Source organism: Clytia hemisphaerica, unplaced genomic scaffold (assembly GCF_902728285.1).
Source record: "Clytia hemisphaerica strain Z4C2 unplaced genomic scaffold, Clytia hemisphaerica genome assembly, whole genome shotgun sequence".
Classification (NCBI taxonomy): Eukaryota; Metazoa; Cnidaria; class Hydrozoa; order Leptothecata; family Clytiidae; genus Clytia; species Clytia hemisphaerica.
In genome coordinates this window covers 1,001,228-1,020,657 of record NW_027104297.1, presented here as the reverse complement: position 1 = coordinate 1,020,657, position 19,430 = coordinate 1,001,228, and the positions used below count along the sequence as shown (strand labels likewise).

The 19,430-nt window shown below is 35.5% G+C and overlaps 1 protein-coding gene across 1 annotated transcript; it reads right to left on the bottom strand.

The window, feature by feature from the left end:
- Nucleotides 1–1,226: 1,226 nt before the first annotated feature.
- LOC136817317 (histone-lysine N-methyltransferase, H3 lysine-79 specific-like) lies at nucleotides 1,227–19,165 on the bottom strand. The gene is made up of 20 exons (XM_067073661.1): nucleotides 18,990–19,165; nucleotides 12,707–12,747; nucleotides 11,910–11,984; nucleotides 11,638–11,701; nucleotides 10,815–10,952; nucleotides 10,502–10,592; nucleotides 10,103–10,260; nucleotides 9,643–9,698; nucleotides 8,926–9,005; nucleotides 8,578–8,646; nucleotides 8,221–8,333; nucleotides 7,904–7,939; nucleotides 7,317–7,457; nucleotides 6,840–7,004; nucleotides 6,179–6,658; nucleotides 5,963–6,017; nucleotides 5,469–5,560; nucleotides 4,746–4,985; nucleotides 3,923–4,009; nucleotides 1,227–3,758 (listed from the first exon to the last, which is right to left on the bottom strand). The coding sequence occupies exons 1-20, from the start codon at nucleotides 19,068–19,070 to the stop codon at nucleotides 1,314–1,316; spliced, it is 4,707 nt and encodes a 1,568-aa protein (XP_066929762.1). The 5' UTR covers nucleotides 19,071–19,165; the 3' UTR covers nucleotides 1,227–1,313.
- Between the last annotated feature and the right edge of the window lie 265 nt (nucleotides 19,166–19,430).

The following is a 19,430-nucleotide window of genomic DNA, read 5'->3' as shown; positions in this document are numbered from 1 at the left end:
AGCAGCTTTAACCGAACTTAGGGATGGATTTTCTAAAATCACCGGTCAAATATTGTCCAAATTTTACCAATTTTAAGTGCTCTTTATTTTGCATGATATTGTTGATTTAGAGTAGTCTGAAAAATTAAGAACGCATTTAAGAACATGAAAATTTCTAAAAAAATAAGCACATCCAGGCTTAGCCAAATTTTAGGTGTTCTAATAAAAAAAACAACGTGTATGCCCTCCTGGGGTAAGTCTGATTACAGCCATGATATCTCAAAAGGGGGTCAAAAAATTCAATTTGAAAATTGTATATATTATTATTTGTTTTAGATTATTTATAATTTGATATTTTGTTCTTTTTACCTTATAATTGTTGTGTAATAATCAAACTAATAAATCTCTTTGTTTTTCTGCTCATCATAAATACATTGCAATAAAATATACATTCATCTTCTTTTAAAAACTACCTACCTCACATAATATAACAATATACTACAAAACATACAATATAATATGGTCATTCAAAAAAACAAATAAAATTTCTTACGGAAGATTTCCTCTAAGTCAATCCCTGTTATGAATAATCACTATCTGTATTCAATGAACTTTCTTGTCTGAAAAAACCGAAATCTTTCGTTTTCGTTCAATTTTTACGATAAGAAACTCGGACAACAGGGCTTTTCATGAATTATTTCAACAACTAGACTCGACTCGAACTCGAAGTAATGACAACTTTATTTGCACTCTTTTTATTAGTGCGGCCCAAGGTGTCAAGTGAGATAATCACCTTGACAACCGTTTCAACCGAGAAAGGATCTTCAGTTTTCATGCTAGCCCTAGCAGCGTCCCTCGCGAGACAAAGCTGAGTCGTTCCGGAGAGCCGGCCGTGCACGCTCGGCGCGATCTCCCAACTCCCGTGAGAGAGAGGGTGACCAAACCAAGCGCACTCTGCCTAGATCGTCTGAATAAGCAATACGGTTTTCCTTTTAACCATTATACAAACAATATATTGGGAGTAGCACTACAATATCGTTACCCTATTACAAGACACTAAAGAAAACAAAGCAAAAATCATACCAATCTGCAAATCCCCAAAAAATTGACTACGAAGTTAGACTTAAACACGGACACTTGAAAAACTTTCCCCAAAAAGTGCTAAAATGTTTGTATTTTTAATTGAAGTAGTGTAAAAATTAAAACCTATCTAAAACAAATACCATTGTTAGAGAAAAATATCAATAAATAATGTGATGGAAATGAAAATGACTTGAACTGAGCGAAACAAAAAAAAATTAAATTCATTGTCAAGAAACCAGAGAGAAAACGTTTTACGAAGGTTTCGGAGGCGGAAAAGTTGGCGACGCGTTTGATGAATTTGGACGGCTAGCGTCGACGATAATTGAAGCAGGGCGTGAAGGCGGTAAAGCCGGGGCAGCGGGCGAGGGAAGAAAAACAACGGGCGAACGAGTAGGCTGTAAATGTTCAGGGAGAATCATCAAACGTTGATCTGGCTTCGACGCTGCCGCCACGGCTAATGGATGGTGCGCATGTACAGTAGAGGGTGGGTTCATCACAAGTAGTTTATGAGCGCTCGTTGCTTCTTGTGGTGATGTTAACAACATTGAACGGAGAAGATTTGAATCGTGTGTTGCAGGCCGGATAAAATGCGTGACAGGGTGCAGATGACCCGATTGTGCTAGTGGAGCGGCCGCTAAGAGTTTGTGTGGGATAACTTGTATGGGTAATTGAATTTCTTTCTTACTTTTCTTACTTTTTGTTTGATTTTTCACGTGGGCAATTGTGGATATTGGCTGTTGGATAAAGGAAGGAGCGTTTTTAGTTCTATTCAACGATGAGTCGACCGGGTGCTCTACTATACGGTTATGTAAAGCGTACAATGAATTGGGTCCAGTAGTGTTGACCGGTATGATGGTTTTGGCGACTTGAACGGTTTTCAAAGTTGCCGCTGGTTTGCGCTCCGTGGTGGAAACGGATGAAGTTGCGAGAGGGTTGGAGAGTGGTTGATACAACACACCCGATGTTGTTGTGGAACGTTCAGGTAGGTTTGCAAAAGCAGCTTGTTTTAAAATGTCTAGATTGGAAGGTCGCTGTTGATGTAGTGACGGAGCTAAAGCATCGCTTGGCTGTACTCTCAGTGGTATTTGAATGTTTTTGATGGACGATGAAGACATTACGGGTTGTTGGGTTGTAGTTTGTTGTCTGTTATGAAACTGTGGATGTATTTGATCAAGCGATGTTTTGAAATGGTCTTCCACTTCTCGCTTGAAGTCGACTATTGTGTTGTTGTTGTTTTTCGTGCATGTCGAGTCTTTACGTTTTTGTTTGTGTGCTTTGACGTGTTTCCCTGGTACGATAATGTTGGATGACATATCGACGCTCTCGTCAACTGTCTTACGTTTTCGACCACGTTTTGGTTTCTTCGTTGCATCAGTCTCTTTTGACGTCTTCGAAAGAACGTTTATCGGATGTTTGCCGTGCGGATAGGCCTGAAAGAAGACGGACGTGCTCGGATGGTGAATAATAGGGATTGAATTCTGAGCAGCATTTTGGATTCGGTGTAATTGTTGTTGAGGCATGGTCATAGCTGAAGATTGTGCAAGGCTGTCCATTGAAAAAGGAGTAGTGAGAGGCCCCGAAGATTGGAGACACATAGACGGTAGTCGAGGTGTGATGGTTGCTTTCGAACAAGCTGACACCGTGACTGTGGCACATGGTTGTCTTTGAGTTATTGCATGAGTTGTCACGATGGGTGCACGATTCAAGAAATCGCGCTGTTGGAGAAAGCTGAGTTGCAGATTATCGTAAATATTGAACTTGTGTACTTTCTGTAGATGTTGGCCAGTGACCGGCGCTTGATCGTGTATTAATATTTTCGTGGGCGGAGGCGGAATCGATGGAAGAGCAATAGAAGGTGGTTGTATGGGCGGCTCCATGATTTTCGGCTCCTCTGAAACGTGAATTTCTTCGTCTGGTGGTTTTTGTTCGTTAGGCGGACGTGTGGTAATTGTTGAAGTGTTGTGGTTTCGTTGTTCAATATCTTTGAGTTTCGGATGTGATGGATTGGTTTCCTTGATGACCGAAGGGATGGTTGCAGAGGATGAGGTCATATGATTAGTCACGTGTTCAGGGGATGATGATATTTGACGAAAAGAGTCAATCTCTTGCAGAGGTTTCCATTTTCCTTTATGAGATGACATTTCGCATGTGGATGATTGTAAAAGCTTACTCGAAGCTTGTAAAAACTTCTTGGAAATCTCATCCGTCTCTTCATTCCTTAACGAGTTCGGAAAAAAGATGGGCGCTCGCTCTTCTAAAACTTGTGACGTATTCCTTTCTATTGCCGAGGTCAGCATTTCACGTGTGACAACGAACGAGTTTTTCTCTTCTTGTTCTTCCTCTTGTTCCTTGCGCGGTCGTCCGCGTCCGCGCCTGGTGGGAGTGATTTCGCTTTGAGACGCTCCACCTTCAGGAGAGATCACAATTTGATTTTGATCTTCTCCGATCATGCGGGGCGGAACATACGCCACAGGTCTCGGGCGCAATAGGCGTTCATCTTTAGACATTTCCTCTGCTTGATAAGAGTCTAGTTCTTCGTTAGGTAAGGAGGCTGTAGGGCTTGTGATCTTTTCTAAGATGGATATCTGTTCGTTGAGTGAGGATTGTTTGTCGATGAGGTTTTTGCGATGGTTGAGTGCTGACAGAATGGAACCACATAGCTGAGATGTCAATTCGTTACGGTGATTCTCAAGTTCCTAGAAAGTAGAGAAAAGGTTTATTCCTAGTAAAAGCTTTCAAAAAATCCTTTTAAAAGTAATACAAAACGAGCAAAGCAGAAACTTTCTTATTTCTAGATTTTGTGTTTCTTTTTTTTAACCGAAAAATACGTCAATGTTATAGGTGATAAGAAGGTGTTTACCTGGCACGTTATGGGTTGTTCAGTGGGCATCACTTCTTCGATGGGAGGTAAGCCAAGACTTTCATTCTTTACGTTACGGGCCACACACTGAAAAGTAGAAAGGTAAAAATTGTTAACAAGTGGAGAAGGAGTTATAGTAACTGAACAAAAAATCGTCATCAGAGCACGGTGGTACTGATTATCCATGATTCCTTTCAAGTATGTACAAAGTTCCCATGAGATTAAAGGTTTTATTTTCATTGAAAGGTCTGATGATGCTGATGTAGTAAAAACAAGTGCGACAAGATTAGAAAAAGGTTTTGAAAAAATGAAAATACATTGTTGAATAAAAAAACTCAAACAAAGGGACTTTTACTGATACTCTTTCGAATGTTTTTATGTTTATAATAAATAGAACGTTTTCTATCTTGTAATAAAAACATTCGATTGTAAATTTGCTCGAAGTCAACTTTGTTTTTTATTTTATTTACAAAAGCAATAGAATGCGAGGTCACATCTCAAAACAACTTTCGATCTTTCACTCGTTTTCAGGATATCGTTGCGTAAAAAACTAGCTTTAATTTATCTGACTCAGCATGAAATGCTGCAAAACACTGCCTAAAATAAGCTCCTTTTACTCCCGTAGAGAACCTTTAATATTGTATGTTCATGATATAACTATGAATACAGTTTCTTAATCCCGGTCAACCCGAATCCTCGACCGGAGTTTTTTGTTGAGTGCTGCAACCATGAGGATGTCACTTATTTAAAAACTTCGATAAAAAAATGGCTGATCTAGCTTAGTCGATGGATTTAAATATAGGCCAGTGCAAGACATACATACCATATTTTTATATTTCTCTTCTAAGTTGAAGACCTCTACTTCCATATTGAGCACTTTGTTTTCCAAATCTTGTCGTTTTTCCGCCAACTGGGTGGAGGTGGAGAGTAATTCGAGTGGTGTTTTCACAGCCAGGTCTAACTCCACCAAACGGTTGGAGAAATTTGTTAATCCGGTGGTAATGAGTTGTTGCACTGTTTGTTCCATCTCGGTTACTTCGCGTTGTAAAAGTTTCTTCTTTGTCTGATGAAAAAGAGTGAAGAATTTTTCGTATGGTTAAGTTTATGATTTTGATTTTGTTGGGGAAATAATGCATACTCTTTTATGCTTACTTGTAGGGGATGGAATAAGCAGGAAGGGGGTTGGTACTCTGGGAGAAAATCCAGAAAATGGGGGGGGGGGGGGTCAATATTAAGTGATTTTGAGGTGATTTTCACAAAAACCTCAAGGTTTTGGCACTTTTTGAGGAAAATTTCATAAAGCAGGTCATTATAAAATGCTTTCGGGGTAATTTTTTCCGAAAAATTGCAAAGTGACCCCCTCTACAATTAAGAACAAAAGAGTATGTTAAAGAATTTAATTAAAAATGCCAAAAGCAACAGTAATGTTTATATGACTCCGCTGAAATTTAATGGGATTAAGGTACCTAGAATGCAACTGGAGGGGAAAAAGATAAACAAAAGCACCTAAACAAACTTTCAAGTATATCGATGAAATGGGACAAACCTGTTCGCATTCGATCATGGTTTGCAAACGGTTTGCATATTCTTCAGTGTTGATGCGTCGGATGAATTCTTTCGCTTTCACTTTCATGGAATCTACATTGAAAAAAAAAGACATACGTTTTTTTATTCAAGCATAACACGTATAAGCATAACACGTATAAGCATATATCTAGGCTCAAATCTTGTAAAAACTTTACAGTATGTCACAGCATTTATCTTCCAAATTATAAAAAAACATGTATAGAAAGCAAAATACATTATCACATAGGCATAGCATAATCATATTATTCAAGGCTCAAAAATCCACAAAAATTTACCCTATGCTTATAAAAAACGTGCATTTTTTGTTTGTTAAAATTTATTCTAATTTAACACATTTTTCCAATCGGGAAGGCATTTCAATTTGTTTATCTTTGAAATCCCCGAATAATGGACGTTCTTTAGAGAAAGAAACACAAAGCCCCACACAGCGAAATGTGAAGGAAAATCACTCACCGTAAAATTCATCGACTTGTCTATCCAAGTTTGTGAAAAAGTCTTTACTGGGACCCTGTGAGAGAGGAAGGATTAAACAAATTAGATCATAAACAGGTTAATTTGACCAGAAAGATGCAGATATATTGAACAGCTACTATTAAAGGCATGTTTACAACAATCGTTGAAAATGACTATATTGTGCAACAGCTACGAGACTAAAAATTTCTCACTCACCTCTTTATTTTTCTTTTTGCTCGATTTAGCGCTGGCTGTTTTGACGGCCGCTGTATCTTTCTGCTTCTTGGTGGTAGAAGAAGCTTTCTTATTCGTCGTGTCTGCATTTCCTTTACTCTCCTTGCTACTATTGTTTGTTTGCCATGATTTGATACCTTCTTTCTTCTTCTTACTAGTAGTAGAAGCAGTGATGAGATGTTTCTTCTTAGTTTTCTCTTTCAGTTTATTATTGTTTTTATCTTGTTGCACTGGTGGAACCCACTCCTCATCGTCATCAACATCTTCATCATCCTCGGGAGAGGTATCCGTCTCCGATGAAGATGGCGACGAAGCTGCGAGGTATAAGTTATTCTTCTTTCGCCCTTTCAACGATTTGTTAGCAGTGCTGGTTGATGAGGTGAGACTTGGTGAAGTGTTGGGTAGATTGGCAATGGCTTTCCGCACTTTCTGGTGGCCGTATTTTTGAAGAATCTTATCTTTCTATGAGGCAACGTTGAAAATGTTAGTTGCAGAATACAACGGTTTTAGTATCTTTGTATATGTTGAAGCATCCTCTAATGTAGTGAAAATAGAATGCATATCGAATGATCTAAGACAATAGAAAGGCATCAACTTAAGCATTTATAACATCACAAGTGGAAAACAAAGGGATAAGACATACCATTTGTATATTTCCAGATTTTTGAGTAATGGACGTCGTGGAAATTGATGAAGGATCAGAGAGGTCATCTTTTATTTTCTTCTTCTTTTTCTTCTTCTTCTTCGTGTTTGCTTCGTCTTCATCTTTGACGTCATTGCGACTTTGTTTCAATGTCTCGTTTAATACCTGTCACGAAGAAGTAAAAAATTGTCATTGAAGCTCCAAACGGTTACTATTCAATTTGTTGTTCATATAGTTAATATGTTTATTCAAAAATTGGTGCTATAGTGACAAGTGTTGTTTGCTTTATGCTTCTGAAAGGTGGTTAAAAACTTTACAGAGGACACTAAATAAATTGCTTTTCTTAGAAAGGATTGAAAACCACCAATCAGCTTTGTTGGCAATAACAAGAAAGTTAAGGCCATTATGGATAAAAGTTGACAAATGATTGCTGATTCAAACTAAATTTTATTAAAATTCACCAAGAATCATACATACCTGCCACTGATGTCTTGTGGTAGTTCCCAAATACAATTCATCAAGATTTTCTTCCAGAGTTTCTTCATGTTTACCCGTGTCCACGCTGACGTTGCTCTCAGAGTATAAGGATAATTCGTCCTCGTCCAAGTCCCGCCCTTCCTATTGTTCGCAGAAAAATGTATTTTGGTTATGGGGTACACACGTCTTCAGGTTTTAATTTTGAATACTTTTTTCAAAAACTTATTTATCAAGCACAATAAGACATTATATCATCGTTCTCAATGCAGAAGGGCAAATCTCAAAATTTAGTATCTAAGGAAAGTGAGATTTTTTCTATAACATAAACCTTTGACAACGAGATTCGGCCTTAACTCATGGAAATGAATCTTTCCTCTATAAGGGCCTATAAGATGAAATGGCTAATTTCATTGTCAAAAGTTCATCTTATAGAAAGATTCTCAATATGCTAAGAGTCTGGTTTTTTGAGACTGGTCGTTCTGCTTTGACAACAACGATATAACAGTCAATCGAATGGCCTATCTTTACACTTTTTGTTCATTTCATAGATGGCTCATTGAGTAACTTTTTCATCAATGGAAATTTACCTTTCTCTTTTTGAGTATTGAGAAGTACTTCTCCAGCTAAAATTACAGAAAAACAAAATCAAAATAAAGATAGATAGAAAATATGACAATACAGGCCTTAAGTAATAAATCCGTATATTTTGAAATATTTTCAATGGACCTTGGGATTATTTATCGTAAAATCACCAAAAAAATTTCCAAGTTTATCATTATGACTATTTTAATTGTGTAATTCACAACTTTATAAAATATTTTGCTAGACGTAAAAATTGCAAAATAACTGTTTAAAATAAAGCACATGTTTTTCAAAGACGGACTCGATAAAACAGAAACAATACCCTTGTTCTATCCACAACATGCAAGTAATACGAAACAACATTTCCAGTCCAAGAAACTGTTTGTTCTTCACTTTTCGGCTTCAATTCTGTCACTCTCATCATTGCTCCAAGCTCTAAAGGATAGAAAACCAAATCTCATTTTGAACATCAAATTTCAATTTGATTAAATTACCTCGCTAAGAATTTAGTACCACAAAAGCTCTGAGGAAATAATGAATCTTCCTGAATACATATAATTGATCAAAAGGTTCAAGCTATCTTATTGAGATTAAAACTTTATGATATGAAAATACATATTGGTAAATTGGATCGTTGGAAAACATTTCTAGACAATTAATGAGCTGACACAAAACTTACCAGACAAATTTCTCTTGTTAAATTTGAAATTCAATGGACAATATTCTCGAGATGATATAATTTGGGCACCTGTAAAGTTTCAAACACAGAAACGACTGTTGAAATCATGTCATTATCAGAATATTAATCAGAATTATTATTTCAAAGTCAAGCAATGATTTTTGACATGGGATCCAAAGGATGTAAAGAAACTGGATAAAACATACTCTCGTTGACTGGCTCTTTTTTGCTTATGAAAGTAGTATAAATTGATTGGAGGGTATTGATGTCTCTTAATGTCTGTATAACATTATTCCTTAGTTTCAATATTAAGTTTTAAAACGGCAACAATATCTATATTAAACATACCCTCCTTCATCTGTTGAAAGCGTTCCTTGAGGTGATGATTGACAAGTGGTCCAAAAGCAAAATTGTTTACAAAAACAAAGCTGAAATTGAAATATGGAAAATTGTGAAAGCATTTTTTTCCAAAAGTTAACATAAAGTGGAAGTAATAATAGTAAATTTTCACATGGCTCCGACTGGGGTTCTAGGTCCCCCCGCCAAATTTAGGTCCCCCCTGAGAACAAGGGAACAATTTTAGGTCCCTGTATAATAGGAGAAAAATTTTTGAATTCACAAAGCTCTATTTACATGTGTGTGCACTTTTAGAGAATGCAATAGAATGTCTTCATTTTTGCATTCTAAGGATCAGATCACACTTCGCATGAAAACATACAGGTTTAGAGAAATTAAAAACCAACAGTAAAGAAAAATATTTAGGAAGTGTTATTTAGCCCCAGAGTTACATAAAATTATGCAGCCCCCCCCAAGATAGAACCCCCCCCCCCTTCGCCTGTCAGGAAAAACAAACAGCTCCCACCTCTTATATGGCAAATTTTAGGTGTAGCGGGGGGGGGGGGTGCGAGCCATGATTTCACTTTCATTCACTAGGATTATTCGACAAACAAAACACAGTAGAAGAAAGAAATGTCTAAAAAGACCTTAGAGAGTTTAAGGTAGGAAAGCTATATTTAAAAACAGTTAAAAGAGCTGTTTTAGGGTAGTACGATTTAACTCTCTTACCCAGAATTGTTGATAATTTCAGTCCATTTGTCTTCCAAGAAATCACCTTTCTCCAGCTAAAAAACGAACGTTATTCATTCCTTTAACACAGATTATAGGCCAGGACATAAGTGATGGATTCAAAATACAAATGAAATGAAACAGTCCTGGGATATTTAGTCCAGATAGTATATTGGTACATTGGCACTTTAGGAGTAACAATTTATTTCAAGCCCAAGATTCACTTTTAGAAAACCTATTAAGTGTAGTTTGCCTCTTCCACAATAGATTAGGAGCCTTTACAGACATTCATGCAAAAAAAAAACACCTAAGAAAACTGAATGATAACATGCTTGGAACCTCGGTGAATGTCTTGGAACTTTCTGTATTGTTATTTTCACTTTGTATCTAAAATAACTTGTGAGGATATTTCAATTATGAAATGATGATCATTAGATCAATTTGCCGTCGCACTACATACTGTGAAATCAGTGTAAGTTTTCCCAAACCAGTCCATCCATTTGCGAAACTGCTCATCCATGGCTTTGGCATACATAGCTGGTGTCTCAGCTTTCTCAACACCAAAACATTCTTTGAATTGGTTGGATGCAGCAGCCTGTAAAACTACTTGCCCAACCCCTAGAAATAAAAAAAAGTAAATAAAATTATGTATTTTGATTGATGAATTTTTTGTGACAATTAATTAGTTTAAAAAACTTTGTTTAGTTTCAGAAAAACTAGGCTGTGTGCTTGTTCAAAATTCCTTTACTATAAAGGTCTTGAAAATTCAATTTTTTGTGTGTTATCAAATTTGGTGATTCAAAATGAATAAAAAAATTGATTCACAAAATGAAACTAATGATTGTAAAAATATCTTTACCACTTCCAAGATCAATAAATGTTTCTTCATTTGACTTTTTACATTCTTCTAAAATTTGAGCAACCATATCAAAAGATGTTTCCCCATAGACCTTTAAAAAGAAGTGAATCTAGATGTTAACATAAAAGGAATATGAAATTGTTTAACAAAATATAAATGAAGTTATAAAAAATCATAACAAGTGTTGAATGCCACATTTTACTAACTTCTATCAAAATATTTATTGCATTTTCTTTACTTTGCAAGGGAATTGTGACAAAAGCTTACAAGGAAAGCAAAGAGTGGTCTACAAATAAGTTAAACAAAGACAAACCTCAGGAGAAAAGGGTTCATAAATGTTTAATTTTTCTGGTTCTTTGATAGCATGACTGAAGCACAAGTTTATGATGTGTCGTAGGAGTTCTTTTTTCGGTGGTTTAAACATGTGAGGTGGTGGAGCTCTTCCCTTCCACTGAAATGAAAAAAAAAACTTATATATATAATAAATAGCTGTAGTCTGTATGTTACTTTGTTTGTTTGTCTGTCTGTATGTGTGTTACTTTCGTTTTCGCAATGTATTTGTTGATAGAGCCTGGTTTAGACTTAGTTTGGCCTTTGTTTTGAAATTAAACACCCATCTACATTAAGCAATTTTAATTTCTGCCCTAACTTGCCTGCTCTTTTTTTCTCTTTTCTTTTATATATTTTTAAATGTAATTGACGACCATATTTGATAACTAATGACATTCAAATTCTTTTCAAAACAAAGCAAAATCTTTTTATAGAAAAGAACAAATTTTAAATCAAAAAGTCATGACTAGGGCTAAAAAAGCGCAGCTTTAAATTGTCTTTATCATTTTTTGAGTTTCATAAAAAGATTACATTATTTTTTTATTCGCATGGTATTTGTTGCCATTGCCCTAAAAATCTCATGTTTTTTTAAATTTCAATCCTTTATCTTGGCACCAAAGGTTTTCAAAGTATCAAGAGTTTGACAGCAAAATTAAAGCGAGCAAAGTGAGAAAAAATTGAAGAAGAGTCATCTCGGACGACGTCGGATTGGCTAGTTTACTTTAATGAAGAAGGAGAGCAAAAACAGAAAGGAAAATTTTAATCCAAAACAAGATATTAAAACAGATATCCAAGAAAAATCTTACCAAGGCAAGAATATTCTTTATGGCTTTATTATACCGCTGACATATATGGTTCATGCTATCATAACTAGAAAAGAAGGGAAAGTGTTAGTTTATAATGAAGATTTACATTGTTAGAGCAGGTTCCAGCTAAATCCAGTTAAATTAAGTCTGAGCATTTTCTAATATCTATCATGATATTTCTAGTATTTGCTCACTATAGCCCCTGTAACATTGGATTAAAAAGTGATCAACCAAGACAGAAAAAGTAAATTTTAATTAAATTGAGAGCTTACTCAGTTCCATCATGATCTTTCAATATGAAATTTTCAACTGCAAATTTCAACTCAGGAAAATCTTCACAAACCAGTCTAAATCAATAATTGAGAAATTTTTATTGAAACCAATATAAACATAATAAAGTGGTATGTTAAAGTGATGAAAATCATTTACTGTACACAAAAAATGTAGACCATTTGTTTCAATTCTTTCTCAACATCTTAAATTTCAAAGCGTTCTAAATTAATAGAAGACATTTTAAATAAGTGATTATTTTAATTTGATGATTCGATTTAACACTGAATGCTTTTGTAACTAAGCTTTGCATTTTTTAACATTCATTCACATTTATTGTTAATCAGGCTTCAAGTTGGGCAATTTAAGGTGCATATTGGTAATGGGTAAAAATACACGAAAAAGAACAATTGGGAGGTTCATTGCGATGTAAAAATATGCTTCCAAACTGTTCCAAAAACAGAATAGGTATTTGATGCTTACTCTCAGGTACCTATTTGGCAAGAGGGGGGGTGGTAATTAATTTTTTGAAAATTTTCCACCCAGCACCCAGGACATTCTTATTCCAACCCCCCCCCCCCCCCGCTATTGATTCTTGGGAAAATGTTTTTGAAAGTTCTCTCTCTTGCCCTTATTTTTCTGTATTAGCCTTCTTTTTTAAAATTTTTCCACCCAGGACATTTTTATTCCAACCCCTGCTAATTATGTTTTGAGAATTTTTCCACCTACCCTGCTTTTTCAAAACCCCCTGCTTATTAGGTAACCAAGAGTAGCTGTGACATAGGATAAAATATATTACCTGATAGTGTCACAAATTTCACTTGCCTCATCATGCTTTTTCTGAAATAAAAAAATGAAATAGATAAGTTGTAATATTAATGGACAGCTTTTACTATTAATTATGGAAGGCTTCATTTGTCATTTTTTATCGAAGCAATGCAGATAACGCTTTTTTAGGTACAACCCACTTCTGCCGACACACCAGACTAATGGAATGCCAACATTTTTTACCACTTGACAATCTATGCATATTGGCCAATACGCATAAAACAAAACAGACCAATACTCACATATCAAGATAACAGGATTTGAATTGCAGGCTGATTTTTACTTTTGTTTTCAGTGGTTTAATTTTTGATTTCAAGCAAACTTCTTAGCAACGGATTGCTTGCCCCTATTTACAAGGGGTTGTGCAAAAAAACAAACATGGAAAATTTTCTAAATCCCCCATTTCGATTAAACCAATAAAAAATGAAACTTTTCCATGTTTCACTTTCTCACATCAATTCTTAAAAATTAAAATATTTAGGATCATAGATTGAAACAAATAAATAAGGTGTTATGAAGGGTGAGATTTTACATCTGCCCGATGTGCAAGGCACTGAGAAGCCGCAGGCGCCAAAAAAATGGACTTGTGAAATGTAGCAATCTCATTGGTGGAAATTTGATGTTCCACGAAGGAGCGCCACAAAGCAATCAGTAGAAGAGACCACTTTTGTTTTTGTTGCAGATTTCGATATAAACTTCTCACAGGGTCCAGGGAGTACTTTGTCAATGTGTTGTTTCTACTTGTCAGTATTGCATTGTTGCAAAGGGGAAGATAAAAGAGGTAAGACTAGCCTAGTTTCTTATCCTGATTGATATAGGAGTTTAAGTCTAGACTGATAAATTATCTGAAAAACTTCAACCCAATCTTTTCGATAGTATTATGATTCCTCAGTTTTTGTACAAAGATTAACAATATATGGTTAAAAGAATGTGACAAAATACGCATGCCTGCTTATTAAGGTACACTCACTGCTTTTGCATTCTGATAATTAATAGGCAATTGAGCTTATTCTAAATTCTTCAATATTAATTAATCATTTACCGTCAACTGCTCTAACTTGGGACGATTGGTCGAAACATGGGACTGTTGATATCTGGTCTGTATTTTCACTTACTGTTAAATCTCTTTGACAACAAATTTGTTTTGATAACTCCACCAAGTTTATCAATCATACTTTCTGTCATAACATGTCACGATGACCTTTTTAACTTTTTTGTTTTCATTCAAAATGACCGGACGCTGATTGGAGAATTAGAGAACGCTCACTGCCTAACCGCCTATCACCCGATGGGATTAACAAATAACGAGTGTGTAACTTGCCGTGCGAGTGACATCAAACGCTCCACCTTGTTCCACTACGGATTTTTTTCATTTTTTAATTTAAAAGCCTAATCGGGTTCAAAAGAGATATCGTGTACTTTTTAAAATTTAATACGCTGTTCATCAACTCAAATCAAACAACTTTGGAGGTTCGGTGAAATGGTGGCCGAATTGCCGTCCCATGTTTTGTCAGATAGTCCCAAGTTAGAGCAGTTTTATAGAGGTCAATAGACTTGTGAAATATATTGATATAAAAAAAATAAAAATAAAAATAAATAAATAAATAAATAAAAAAATAAAAATTTGTTGTCAAAGAGATTTAGCAGTAAGTGAAAATATAGGCCAGATATCAACCAGTCCCATGCTTCGACCAATCGTCCCAAGTTAGAGCAGTTGACAGTACATCTATTAGTCATAACTTGAACATCCTTTTTCAATCAGTGATTCAAGCTTTCATATTATTCCTTTCTCTAAAGAAGGGCGTCTGAAGGGATGTCGATATTAGACCAACTTACGGTATATCTTAGATAGGAGTATTTTATTAATCAAGAAATTTGTTCCTATTTAGGCGGTTAATCCTGACTGTTCAAGTTATACCGTGAGTGGTCCTAAATCCGACAGCTCTGCCTAAATCCGATGGGGTCTTTCAAAGATACAAACTGAAATAAAAACAAATCTTTCGCTGTGACGCAATGAAGATACCAAAGTGTCAACTAAACTGAGAGATTTGATACACTGAACCAATTGGAACCAAATAACAATAATTGCTTCTTTTACAAAACATAATTTTTTAATATATATTCAAAATTGTTAATGTTTTAAACACGAGCAATGGATTCAGAATAATGATGGATGTAATTATATTTACAACTCACACTTTATGACCACATTAATAATAGACCTTTTTTCAAAGAGGACATCCTGTTGAATAATTATGTAGTCCAGCTATAAAAACGATGATAGAGCCATGCATAATTACTGTATCATGCATATTGTAATAATTATGCATGGCTTTATCATTGTTTTTCTGCTGGACTACATAATTATTCAACAGTGTGGCCTCTTTGAAAAAAGGTCTATTGGAATCTTGACATTATAGTCATCTTGTGAGATGTTTTATTTCAAGAGTTATTGCAATAGTTTATTGTTCAACTTGGAGAGGGAATGTTTGTAGAGGAAAAATCCTGAATTTCCCGAAACCTTTTTCAAATTTCTCAGGATTTTCAAGTGAAAAATAAATCCAAAAAACCTTGTCGTCCACAGGGGGGGGGGTAATGGTTTTTTTCTGGAACTGCCCAATAAAGCCAGGCGGTGTCACCGAACCCTATCGAACCGATTTTCGTTATCGAACCATCAAACTTTATCAAACATAATCAAACGATAGCTGTTCGATTACCGCACCCAATCGAACAGCTATCCAACTTTCCGAAAATTTCTTGATAAGTTTGATTTAGTTCGATGAGTGTTCTTTCTTTGTTCGATGAAGTTCTATTGATGTTCGATGAGTTCGATATAAGTTCGATGTGGTTCGATGAAAGTTCGATGTGGTTCAATGATTGTGTCGGATTGATTCTACTTTTCTTTACCTTTCAGAAAATTACGAGGTTGTTTAATCAAAACACAGGCACCGTATGCTTCACTCATTATTGATCATTTGAAATAATAGAGATGACACTTTCTTTAAAGAAAGTAATAAAAATGAAAATTGTTTTTTTTACAAATTAACGACCAAAGAGCTTGTAAAAGCCAGTTAGTCACACTAGGAAATTAAGCTTTCAGAAAAAACAACATCAGTCATCTACAGGATACATTTCAACAACAAGGATGAGAGTTACCTGAATCAAGTTCGCAAGACAATATTAATTTGTCATTCAATTCCCGAGACAGCGCTTCGATTTTTAAGGCTTTGTTTATACGCTAAAGTAAAAACAATTTCGCACATGTAAATAGGTCATTGTTTGAGGTACGGCAAAATTTCCGGGAGATAGCCTATCCGGTGGTGCGCGGATCTAGGTGGGTTCCGCCTCCCCCGTAGATCTTTTTCTTGAGAAGTTGATCTTCAAATTAGTTTTCAAGGTTGGCTTGGCTCAAATCTTTTCATCTATGGCTCAAATTTTAGGCAATTTCTCAAAGTTTTTGAAAATGTTAATTTCATTAAAAAGCGCTGGGTTATTTTTTCATGAATCCCTTTAGAAGTTTTGCGGCGCATTTTTTTGCTTGAGAGTCAAGTACAGTGTAGCTGGAACCTCGATATTCCAGGATTAGAAAAAGCTATACCTGTTATCTTTTTTCTTTAAAGAATCAACAAGCCATCAACATCGATAAATTATACACATTCCCTCAGAAACTTTTAAAATTATCTGCCATTATGACTTTCTTGAAGTCGTTCCGAAATTAACCAATCGGGTTAGGTATCGGAATTCCTATGGGAGTTCTTTTCCGAGATTTGTAAAATAGCTAAGTCAGCAAAAAAACTTCTCCCGGGGGTTTGAGGAATAAACAGAACTGTTATCATTCGTTTTTTATTTAACCGTATATATATTTAAATTTCCGCTCAAAAATACTTTAATAAATAAGTTAATAATATTCAAATATACTATTTGTATCTCTCAGAAAATAAACACTTACAGAACGACATAGTTTATCATTTAGACTACCCCCGTGTTTGGACCATTCTATCGTGGGCGCAAAATAGGGCGGAAACTAAGTAGCACCCTCAGTGCAAGATTGCCGCCTCATCTTTATTCGCCCGCACGAAAACGAGCTAGTCATTTTTTTCTCGCGCGCTCAAGGGGAAAAGGAAAGTGATCGATATTCTTTGAAGAAAAAACGTCGGAAACAAAAGATGTATTTTGTTGTTGAGAATCGATCATGTGAAGATGAAAAAATTTCTGCTATGCGTTTTTTTCGGAACGCTGAAAAACTCTAATTTCGATCTTCCTTTAAGGTAAAGAGGTTGCGAGATTTGGGCTAGCGAGGCAAAAATCGCTAAAAAACTGGTAAAATCGTAATCCTCAAAAATCGAAGTTCCAGCCTCGCTGAAGTAAACGATATAGCGCTTTTGCAGCATTACACTTTGATAAGCATTTTGGCGGGACGCTAGTGTGACTAACTGAAAGCTCCAGCTTGTCCCATCCGATGGGATAGATACAGGATGGCCCCGCGAGAATGGCCCGTGGCCAATACGTCCTCGGAATATAAATAAAAAATTTGGCGGCAAGGTATAAATCGATTTAATCGAACATTGATCTTAATCGAACTGATCAAACCTCAATCGTATTCTCATGGAACTGCGATCGAACTATAATCGTAAAATCGAACAGTCATCAAACTTTACGAAAGTTTTCCCGGTTCGATAGGTATTTGATTGGGTTCGGTAATCGAAGAACAGCTATCGTTCGATAGGGTTCGATTAAGTTCGATTGGTTCGATAATCAAACAGTTCGATCGACGCCGCCTGGATAAAGAAAGATAGACTCAAACAGTGCGCCACAAACCGCGATATTTCGAGAACACGGAAGCGCGTCAAAACACCAGCTTTTTCAAAGTTTTGTCTCGTTTATCCAAACGCTGCAATCCCGCGTAGGCTTAGGGTTCAAGACTAGAACCCCCAATACGAGACATTTGCCTGACCGAAAAAAAATCATCATCATCAATTTTGTTAATTTTCAGAATTGTTTACTCACTGGAAATACGCAACTTTCTGAAGTTTTGTTTTTTTTCGGTTGTGCTTCATTTTAAAAATAACGAAGATGAAAAGTTACCATCAATCCCGCGAGTAAAAAAAAGTATTCCAACTAGTCTACGAAAAGTGCGCTCGCGCGGCGAATAGAATATCTCGCAAATTAATATATGCATAAAAATGACGAAATCCTTTCTTTTTTATGCTTAGGTGACGTCACCATCGATCCTGACTTGACAATGGAGAACCAAATTTGGCAATGCATAATTATTACGAGCGGCCGAGAAAGTTTGTGTGACGCAGAAGAAATTGCGCGGTAAACGAAGCCCTAGAAAAAACGCCCACTGAAAATTGAAACTAGGAATTTATTGAATATTTCACTGATGAAGTATCAAACTTTTTGTTTTTTGTAATTATTATAAATTCATAATTTTTAAATACTATTTTTTGAAAGTCAATGGACAATTAAAGTGAATTTAAGCTGATTGGGTGTATATGGGGCGGACGGGCGTTTTGCACGTTCCGAGATCGGAAATTAAACGAGAGTAAAAAACGGGGGCGTTTTAGTAATAGTAATTCATTATTTTATTTGTTTTTCGCGAATGAAAAATGAATTTTTGATTTTTGAATTAAGGATATAATAATATAATATATTATATTTGATTGTCAATGCGAAAAGATATTTCTTTACTTTGCGAATAATCTGTTGTGTTGCTTCGCCACTTTCCCCCGGATTGTTTTAGTAGACACTGCGGTCACGTAAATAAAAACACGTGTATATGTTGAAGCCGACTGTGGACTGACCGAAATTGCAATTTACATAAATTATTGTGGAAGTGAACGCTTTAGAGGAATGTTTGGGAAATCAAAAAGACCACTTTTGTGAGAATGTTGAATTTTGTTTATATGGCGGTTTGTGGCGCACTGTCAAATTTTGATGTGTACTTTCACGGTATATTACTGTCTTTCTGTCTTTATCTTCATGTACCGAAGAATAAAGTAAATACAGACCCATGAATGTAAGCTTAAATTCGGATACAAGGCAAGGCACAAAAGCTTGGACCAGTTGATGGATCTCCTTGCTTAAATAAATCAAGAAAGGATGTATAAACTTCCAACCGACCTTGTAAACCCTTAGGGTTATTTCGTGTTAGGAATTTTTAAATGTACATAAGCTCGTAAAACGAAAATAAACTTGAAACTTGAAACTTATATAAAAAAAAATTAAAGAAAAGACAGGAAAATTCTTACTGTATTCACAAGAGGCCATTTGTAGAAAATTGGATCTCCATAGGCTGGACTTTGCAACTTTAAAACTCTTGGCTCTGCCATTTTTCTAGATGATCCTGTTTGTTCAAAGTATGATTAGAAATTAGGAAAAAAATTCCTGTAGAGAAGTCCCACTCAGGCCGCCATCTTGAAAAATTATTGTTTTGTTCGAGCAAACAGTTTATCGCGAAAAAATTCCGTCGGCTTGGTGGTCGGAAAATCGGAAATGACAAAAATGTGAAATTTCATTATTTTTCTTTAACAGACAAAGAACATGAAAAAGTAATTAAGATTGATGAATGAAATATAAAGAATTTGAATATCTACTAATTAAATTTCTATTATTAATAAAAATAGATTTAATTTCATTGAAAAATCCTTAATTAAATATATTTTCGTGGGATTTCTTTAGTGTTAGAAAAC

What these genes read in the sequence shown, in the direction of transcription:
- LOC136817317 (XM_067073661.1), bottom strand. Translation starts at nt 19,070, where the DNA reads ATGGCAGAGCCAAGAGTTTTAAAGTTGCAAAGTCCAGCCTATGGAGAT. An exon ending in AATGGCCTCTTGTGAATACA is followed by an intron (nt 12,748 to 18,989) that starts GTAAGAATTTTC and finishes TTTTTATTTCAG; the next exon opens with AAAAAGCATGATGAGGCAAG. An exon ending in AAGAGAAATATAAAAATATG is followed by an intron (nt 4,010 to 4,745) that starts GTATGTATGTCT and finishes TCTACTTTTCAG; the next exon opens with TGTGTGGCCCGTAACGTAAA.